This window comes from Entelurus aequoreus, linkage group LG17, assembly GCF_033978785.1.
Source record: "Entelurus aequoreus isolate RoL-2023_Sb linkage group LG17, RoL_Eaeq_v1.1, whole genome shotgun sequence".
Classification (NCBI taxonomy): domain Eukaryota; kingdom Metazoa; phylum Chordata; class Actinopteri; order Syngnathiformes; family Syngnathidae; genus Entelurus; species Entelurus aequoreus.
The window spans coordinates 19,992,280-20,002,279 of record NC_084747.1 but is presented as its reverse complement, the minus strand read 5'-3'; the positions used below and the strand labels follow the sequence as shown (position 1 = coordinate 20,002,279).

At 35.9% G+C, this 10,000-nt stretch overlaps 1 protein-coding gene across 2 annotated transcripts in view; it reads right to left on the bottom strand.

Moving 5' to 3' along the window:
- LOC133632631 (SH2 domain-containing protein 3C-like) overlaps window positions 1-10,000 on the bottom strand; it is a 69,852-nt gene that overhangs the window by 57,136 nt on the left and 2,716 nt on the right. The window contains exon 2 of one of the 2 annotated variants that reach the window (XM_062025170.1): window positions 5,782-6,397. In XM_062025170.1, the coding sequence (XP_061881154.1) occupies window positions 5,782-6,397 (616 nt within the window). Of the gene's footprint in view, window positions 1-4,278; window positions 4,428-5,781; window positions 6,398-10,000 lie in introns of those variants that run through there. The other variant, XM_062025171.1, reaches the window with a different exon arrangement.

Here is a 10,000-nt window from a genome sequence, read left to right as displayed (position 1 = left end):
TCCAGAATGTGTGGCGGGCCGCTAAACAATTAGCTGCGGGCCGCAAATGGACCTGCACTTTGGACACCCCTGTCAAAAACGTTACTTAATTCATTAAAAAAAATAATACAAAAGAAAACACATTTTTATGCATATGTTTATGTTTTATACTTGTATAGCGCTTTTCTACCTTCAAGGTACTCAAAGCGCTTTGACATTCAACCATTCACACACTCAGTCACACACTGATGGCAGGAGCTGCCATGCAAGGCCCTAACCACGACCCATCAGGAGCAAGGGAGAAGTGTCTTGCTCAAGGACACAACGGACGTGACTTGGATGGCGGAAGCCGGGGATCGAACCAGAAACCCTCAGGTTGCTGGCACGGCTGCTCTGCCAACGGCGCCAGGAATCTGGCCGCAGGGAGATAACAATTCGTTTTAAAAGTCGATTTATAAGATACTGCATTGTCGCCATCTTGAGGACAAACGTGAGTAGTTCAGGTCTATGACCATTAATCATAGTCTGAATGTAACTAAGCGCAGCGTTTACGTACATGACCGAATGCAAACAACCTTCCCTAGTCATGGTATGGGGGGAAAAAAATCACACACACATATTTACATATATACACATAAGCATACACATACACTAGATTGCCAAAAATATTTGGCCATACATCCAAATGATGAGAATCAGGTGTCCTAATCACTTGGCCAGGCCACAGGTGTATAAAATCAAGCACTTTGGCATGGAGACCGTTTCCACAAACATTTCTGAAAGAATGGGCCGCTCTCAGGAGCTCAGTGATTTTTAGCGTGGAACTGTCATAGGATGCCACCTGTGCAGTCATGAAATTTCCTCGCTCCTAAATATTCCAAAGTCAACTGTCGGCTTTATTATGAGAAAATGGAAGAGTTTGGGAACAACAGCAACTCAGCCACAAAGTGGTAGGAATTATGGTGTGTGGTTGTTTTTCAGAGTTGGGCTTGGCCCCTTAGTTCCAGTGAAAGGAACTTTGAATGCTACAGGATACCAAAACATTTTGGACAATTCCATGCTCTCAACCTTGTGGGAACAGTTTGGAGCGGGCCCCTTCGTCTTCCAACATGACTGTGCACCAGTGCACAAGGCAAGGTCCATAAAGACATGGATGACAGAGTCTGGTGTGGCTGAATTTGACTGGCCTGCACAGAGTCCTGACCAATGTGCTTTTGGAAGATATGTAAATGTATTCAGTTATAAACATTCATTCACTTTCTTCTTTCCTTCATGGATCTAAACTTTACAGCTGCCGGTAGTTGTTTCTATATCTGTATTTAATAAGTCGTAGGTGTATTTATTTCAGTATAAAAGTTTTTTGATTCGGTCATGAAATTATGATAATGGTGTGCCAGGGCATAAATATATTATTTATTTAATGCTTAAATCTCTAGAGTCTACATCAACTTCAGATATATCTGTCAATTCTAAGTTGTGTTTCTTTTATGTTGTTTTTTTTGTTTTCTGTCCTTTTTGTCAAAGAAAACTGTTTTTTTATGGCCAACACACAAAATATGTAAAATCTTCCACAAAAAATATTTTTCAAAGTGGAACATTTGATGTGAAGTAATCAGAGCCTTGGATAGGTCAATAATTCATAAAAACATTAATTTTGAATCAATATTATGTTTTGAGCAATGACAGTTTTAAAGAAAAAAAAACAGCTTTGTTTTATTAGTCAACATTGCAACGTTTTCTAAATTACATTTCACCTCTAAGCTTTTTTTATTCCACTTTTGTTATGTTTTTGTTTATTTTAATAATATTTTTAGAATTTGCCGTGGGCCTTTAAAACATTAGCAGTGTGACACCCCTGCTATAGATAATAAAAAATGTAATCTGATAAATCTATCGATAAAAAGCAGAGCTTGGCACAGTCAGCATCTCTGCTTCAGTAAACAATGACGGTGATGTCAGCGATGCGAGCGACACTTGCTAACTTGTCAGCCACTTCTCCAAGAGACTCCTTTTGAACGCTCCTCGCACATTAACACTTCAAAAGGCACATATTTGCCCCGTTTGTTGATCTGAAAAGTATGTTTTTGGGGTGGAGTCAGGTCCGGTGCTGGTTAGCTTGAAGCTAACAGCTAGCATGTCTCCATCCTCGAACATTGTTGATTCAGCAGGAGATAAAAGTGAAGTTTCCATGGACTCACAAAGACTAAAACAAGTCATTTACTGGAGGACATGGCACAGGATGAAGTTAAAAAAGTTGACTTTACAATCACCTTAGTTTACGACTAATAAAACCGCAATAAACGGGGACGGAAATTTGACGAGGCAAATATAAACAAAACAAAACACAGACGGAAAGCAATGATCGATCAAAAAAACAACAACAAGCAAACCGGGCGGTGAAAAAATAATAATTCCGCGGGCTTCTGGAATTGCGCGTCCTTTCCGATTTCAATGCGTAAAAAGACACAAAAAGTGCGTTAACGCAAGCACTGCATACATTTATACATACATACACATATACATACATATACATACACACACACACATACGTATGTGTATAGATGGATGGATGGATAGATAGATAGATAGATAGATAGATAGATAGATAGATAGATAGATAGATAGATAGATAGATAGATAGATAGATAGATAGATAGATAGATAGATAGATAGATAGATAGCAGGCTTTACAGTCAATGCACACACACACACACACACACACACAAAAGTCCCTTTGGTGATCTCTAAAACGTTAACAACCATGTTGCTACAATAAAAAAACGAAAAAAAGAAAAATATTTTTTACCTTGTGTCGGAGAATATTTGTGGCATTTTTCGAACACTCTGTGATCAACTTACAGTCACCGCTAGCGTTAGCATAAAGTAGCAGTGTTGGGCGATCCTTCATCGACGTCATACGCAAGTAAACACGCAGCAGGACTGCTTGTATCGCACATGATATCACACACACAAGTAAACACGTTGCATGACTGCTTGTATCGCACATTACATCACACACAAGTAAACACGTTGCAGGACTGCTTGTATCGCACATGATATCACACACAAGTAAACACGTTTGCAGGACTGCTTGTATCGCACATGACATCACACACAGGTAAACACGTTTGCAGGACTCCTTGTATCGCACATGACATCACACACAAGTAAACACGCAGCAGGACTGATTGTATCGTACATAATTTCACACACACAAAAACACGTTTGCAGGACTGCTTGTATCGCACATGACACCACACACAAGTAAACACGCAGAAGGACTGATTGTATCGCACATGATATCACACACACAAGTAAACATGTTGCAGGACTGATTGTATCGCACATGATATCACACACACAAGTAAACATGTTGCAGGACTGCTTGTATCGCACATGATATCACACATGAGCAAACACGCCGCAGGATTGCTTGTACCGCACATGATATCACACAAACGTAAACACGCCGCAAGGACTGCTTGTATCGCACATGATATCACACACAAGTAAACACGCTGCAGGACTGCTTGTACCGCACATGATATCACACAGACGTAAACACGCCGCAAGGACTGCTTGTATCGCACATGATATCACACACGAGCAAACACGCTGCAGGACTGCTTGTATCGCATATGATCAACCTTTGACCTCCTCGGAAGAACATCTGGTGGTCAACAGGAAGTGGTTGCCCAACAAGCTGTCCCCAAAGCAGCATCATATTTTGCAGCACACACACACACACACACACACACACACACACACACACACACACACACACACACACACACACACACACACACAGCTGTGGTTGAGAACTCCCGTGACACCCACAGCAGATGTGAACTTTGAATGAGTAAAGGTGACGTCAGCATGATTTAAATGGCGGCTAATTAGCGGAAATGTCATATTAATGAAGTTTGATTATGTTAATAAGCAGAGATGTCATATTAATGAAGTTTAATTATGTTAATTAGCGGAAATGTCACCTTTAATGAAGTTTAAAGATGTTAATAAAGTTTCTTAGGATGAACACCACGTCTGCGCATGCGCCGTCAAACTGCTAATGACGTCTAAATGACACGTTAATGACGCTCGCACAAGATTTGAAACGCTTCAAACTTGAGTCTTAAGTCCTTTCAAGTCTTCTGTTGCCACTAAAATGAGATTTTTGTCCGGGCTAAAGGACAAACGCAACATGCTAACACCGAGCTAGCTTAGGCAACTAGTTAAGTAGTCTCAGGGGTCAGAGCACAAGTTTGGTACAAAAAGAGCTGAGAAAAGTGTCTTTCTCACCGGATTTGTGTCTCCGGTTGGACGTGGCTCATTTCTGGACGCATCTAGCGGCTCTCATCCTCGTCTTATGTCGTCTTTATAACTAATTTTCTTCTTATGTCGTCTTCTTTAACTCATCGTCTTCATGACGACCGCCTGGACCGAGGTCCGGCAGGATGCCACTGCGCGTGCGCACTGGCCATTTCAATATGACGTTTTTATTTGAGGATTTACATTTTGGATTTAGTAAAAAATGTAAACAAATATTTATATTTTGATTGATTGATTTTGATTATTTGTATGCATAATTTTATTTACTAATGATTATTATTTATATTGTATTTATGTTGTTTTAGCTTCAGTTAGTTTGCATCATAATTAATATTTGGAAACCAAACTTTTTATTATAAAATAAAGTGACAGGTTGTGCTCAGTGGATGTAGTTTACTGCTAAGAGACTGTATAATAATAATATAATATTAATTATTATTATTATTATTATAATTATCATAACAATAATATCAATGATAATAAATATTATAATAAAACATTATAATATTATTATCATTATTATCATTATATTAATAATGATAATAATTATAATTATATAAATAATTATAATAATATTTAGAATAATACAATACTAATAATTTTAACAATGATAAATGATCTTAATATTTAATATTGTTAATAATAACAATAATGATAATAATAATAATGATAATAACATTATTAATAATCATCATCATCATCATAATAATGTAATACCAATAATAATAATCATACTAATAATGATAATAATAATTATACTAAGATATTAATAATAATAATAATAATAATGATAATAATACTATTAATAATAATAATATTAAGAAGAACAATAATAATGAGAATACAAATATTGATAATAATAATAATAATTATGATATTAGTAATGTTAATAATTTTAACAACAACAAAAATAATGATGATGATAACAATAATAAAAGTGATAGTAATCATCATAATAATAGTAACAATAATTGTTATGATACTAATAATAACACTAATAATAACAATATCAATAATACTAATATCAACAATAATCATAATACTGATGATAATGATAATAATAATAATAATACTGATAATAATAATAATAATAATGCTGATAATAGTATTAACAATACTAATAATAATAATAATAATAATAATAATAATAATAATAATAATAATAATAATAGTAATAGTAATAGTAATTATTATGGTAATAACAATAATACTAATGATGATTATGATATTAGTAATGATAATAATTTTAACATTTTAAAAAACTATCATAATGACGATGATAACACTAATAAAAGTGATAATGATAATAACAATAATACTGATGAATAATAATAATATCAACAATAATAACAATATTAATACTGATGATAATAATAATCATGCTGATAATAATATTAACAAAAAAAATAAATAATAATATTAACAATAATAAGAAGAAGAAGAAAAAGAAGAAGAAGAAGAAGAAGTTGTCACCTGTGCATGTCTTCCTCTTCCTTTGAGGTCTCCCGCGTGCACGTGAGCCCTCGCTCGTGCACGTGTCCGTGGTGGTCTTCACTGATGGGGTCCATGGGCACGTACACATCCTGAGCGGGACTTCTTGGGCCGGCCATGGTCACAGTGGACGGTGCCGCATGGAGGGGGCCTTCGGCATCCTGGCTCCAACAAGGGTCGCTGCTGTCAGGGGTCAAAGGTGAAGGTGTGGCGGGCAGCGGCCGCGTGGCTGCAGACGCCCTCGGAGGCGGGTCCGGACTGTGGAGGCTGAGGCTGGACAGAGCGCTGAGCAAGGGGGAGTCTCGCACGTGTTCCCTCGTCCTCGCCCAGCCGCTTGCTCCCTCCTCCTCCTGGTCCTCCATGGTCTCGGCCCTGGTCTTCTCTGTCTCCTGACTGCTCCTGTGCCGCCTGTCGCCGCGCGGCACGGTGCCCACATGCGTGTACATGTCACTGGAGCGGGCGTATCCTCGGCGCTGGGGGCCGGACTCCATGTCGTCAGCTGATCCGGCCAGGGTCCCATGGTGCACCGGGGCCGCCTCCCGTTTGGCGGACTGGCGGCGAAAGGAGAGGTTGACCAGGCTGCCGAACCACTTGGAGGCTGAGGGGCGGAACGAGGGTCGTCAGGCCAGGAAGCATTTTTATGAGCTCTCAAGTTTTTATTGTGCAATAAAATCTCAAGATTTGAACTGCATAACTGGCAGTTCAGTCATTTTACTGTAAAATTGACGGTGCTTTTATTGTGAATTTCTTTACTGTAAAAAAAACTGATCGATTTTACAGTGCATTACTGTAAATTTGAAAACAGTACCACTTTTTTTTTTACCATAAAATTTAATTTAATTTTATTTTATTTTATTTTATTTTATTTCATTTTATTTTATTTTATTTTATTTTATTCAATTCAATTTAATTACATTTAATTATATTAAATTACATTAAATTAAATTAAATTAAATTAAATTAAATTAAATTAAATTAAATTAAAAGAAATAACATTTCATTTTATTTTATATGTTCGCCGCTCGCAGCTATGTCTGTAAAATGTACGGTGCTTTTATTCTGAATTTTTTTACTATAAAAAAAACAGATACATTTTACTGTGCATTACTGTAAATTTAAAAACGTTACCACTGTTAATTTTACGGTAAAAACTATTACAACTGAGCTGCCAGTTTTTCATGTAAAATCTACACTTGTGTGTCTACAGTGCGTTACTTTAAATTTTAAAACAGTACCACTTTTTTTTTACCATAACATTTTATTGAATTGAATTTTATTTTGTTTTATTTTATTTTATTTTATTTTCTGCCACTCGCAGCTTTAATTATGTGTGTGTAATATTAATGGTACTTTTATTCTGAATTTTTTTACTGTAAAAAAAACCAGATACATTTTATTATGCATTCCTGTAAATTTAAAAACGTTACCACTGTTATTTTTACGGTAAAAACTGTTACAACTGAGCTGCCAGTTTTTACTGTAAAATCTTCACTTGTGTGTTTATAGTGCATTACTGTAAATTTGAAGAGTACCACTTTTTTTTTACCATAAAATTTAATTTTATAAAATTTTATTAAATTGTATTAAATGTTATTCAATTTTATTAAATTGTATTAAATTGTATTAAATTGTATTAAATTTCATTAAATTTTATTAAATGATATTCAATTAAATTTAATTCAATTCAATTTAATTACATTTAATTATAATAAATTTAATCAAATTAAATTAAATTAAATTAAATTAAATTAAATTAAATTAAATTAAATTAAATTAAATTAAATTAAATACCATTTTATTTTATTTTATAACTTCGCCGCTCGCAGTTTTAATTCTGTGTGTGTAAAATTGACGGTGCTTTTATTCTGAATTTTTTTACTGTAAAAAAACCAAATACATTTTACTATGCATTACTGTAAATTGAAAAACGTTACCACTGTTATTTTTACGGTAAAAACTATTACAAATGAGCTGCCAGTTTTTACTGTAAAATCTACACTTGTGTGTTTACAGTGCATTACTGTAAATTTAAAAACAGTACCACCTTTTTTTTTACCGTAAAATTCTGGTGAAATCTCCCAATTTGTTTTCACAGTGCATTACTGTAAATTTAAAAACGCTACCAATTTTATTTTTATGGCAAAATCCTGGCGACAAAGCTGGAAATTTTTACCGTAAAATCAATGGTTGTTTTTTTTAATACAGTGCAATAATGTAAATTGAAAAACTTGACCACTTTTTATACAGTAAAATTATGCTTTTTTTTAAATTGTAAAATATACAGATTTTTTTTTACAGTGTATTACTGTTAATTTAAAAACAACAACACTTTTAATTTTACGGTAAAACTCTGGCGACTGAACTGCAAGTTTTTTATCGTAAAATCTAAAAAAAAATTACAGTATATTACTGTAAATTGAAAAACAACAACACTATTAATTTTACGGTAAAATTCTGCCGACTGAACTGCAATCAAATTTGTCTTACATTTTTCAGCAAAATAAAAGGGGTCGAACTTTAACAAACTCCTTCTAAGGACTTTGGCCAAATGTGTCGCAGGTTAAATGACAGATACTACACATATAAGTGATGATAAATTCCAAAATACAATGTCCTACGCCAGTGTTTTTCAACCACTGTGCCGCGGCACACAGGTGCGCCGTGAGATACAGTCTGGTGTGCCGTGGGAGATTATGTCATTTCACCTAATTGGGTTAAAAATTGGTACATTTTAAGTCTACTTAATACTTCTTTTTGTGCCCTTGGATCCTTTCCATCCTTATCTTTTCCATCCTTTGTAACTGAGCTACTGTGTGGAAAAATTTCCCTTGTGGATCATTAAAGTTTGTCTAAATCTAAAAATCTTTTTTGCAAACCAGTAATTATAATCCGCAAATAATGTGCCGTTGTTGAGTGTCTGTGCTGTCTAGAGCGCGGCAGACTAACCGTGTTAAACTCTTCCATATCAGTAGGTGGCAGCATGTAGCTAATTGCTCTGTAGATGTCGGGAACATAGTTTGTCGTGATCACAATGTGTAACCGATAGCGGGAAGCAGTGTGCAGGTAAAAAGGTATCTAATGCTTAAATAAAAAATAAACAAAAGGTGAATGCCCCTAAGAAAAGGCATTGAAGCTTAGGGAAGGCTATGCAGAACGAAACTAAAACTGAACTGGCTACAAAGTAAACAAAGACAGAATGCTGGACGACAGCAAAGACTTACTGCGTGTGGAGCAGAGACGTACATGACATGACAATCAACAATGTCCGCACAACTAAAACGGTCTTAATTGCGAAAACAAAGCAGGTGCGGGGAATAGCACTCAAAGGAAAGCATGAAGCTGCAACAGGGAAACACTAACAAAACAGGAAGAGCCACCAAAATAACAGCGCAAGACAGGAACTTAAGCACTACACACTGGAAAACAACAACAAACTCTGGTGGAGTTTCATTTTTTAACCTTGTCTGCTGGTGGTGTGCCTCCATATTTTTTTATTTAAAAAATGTGCCTTGGCTCAAAAAAGGTTGAAAAACACTGTCCTACGCCATAAGATGTGGGCGTGGCATGGCGGTAAACATTGCTCTGATGGTTTTTGGCCATTTTTCAGCCAAAAAAAGGGGTCACACTTTAACAAACTCCTCCTAAAGACTTAGGCCAAATGAGTTGTAGTTAAAATGACAGATACTTCACTTATAGGTGATGATAAATTTCGAAGAAGAAAAAATCCTACGCCGTATAATGTGGGCGTGGCATGGCACCAAATATTGCTCCAATGGTTTTTGGCCATTTTTCGGCCAAAAAAAGGGGTCATACTTTAACAAACTCCTCCTAAGGACTTCAGCCAAATGAGGTGCGGTTTAAATGACAGATACTACACATAGAGGTGATGATGAATTCCGAAATCAAATGTCCTACGCCATAAGATGTGGGCGTGGTCTAGTGCCAAACATTGCCCCATTGGATCGCCACAAAATGTTAATAACTCGGCTCCACAAATCCAGATGTTTTGGTAGCAATGATGATGACAACAACCTGAAGTGCCCGAGCTGGTGGCTGTTCCTACCCACTCGTACTGGGCGGAGCCTAGTGGCAAACACTGCACCACGCCATTACTAATTGAACTGTTGGATCCGCACTTTAGGTGATCAGAGACGGATACTAAGCTGATGGGTGATGATAGAATGCAAAAAAAACTAGCAAA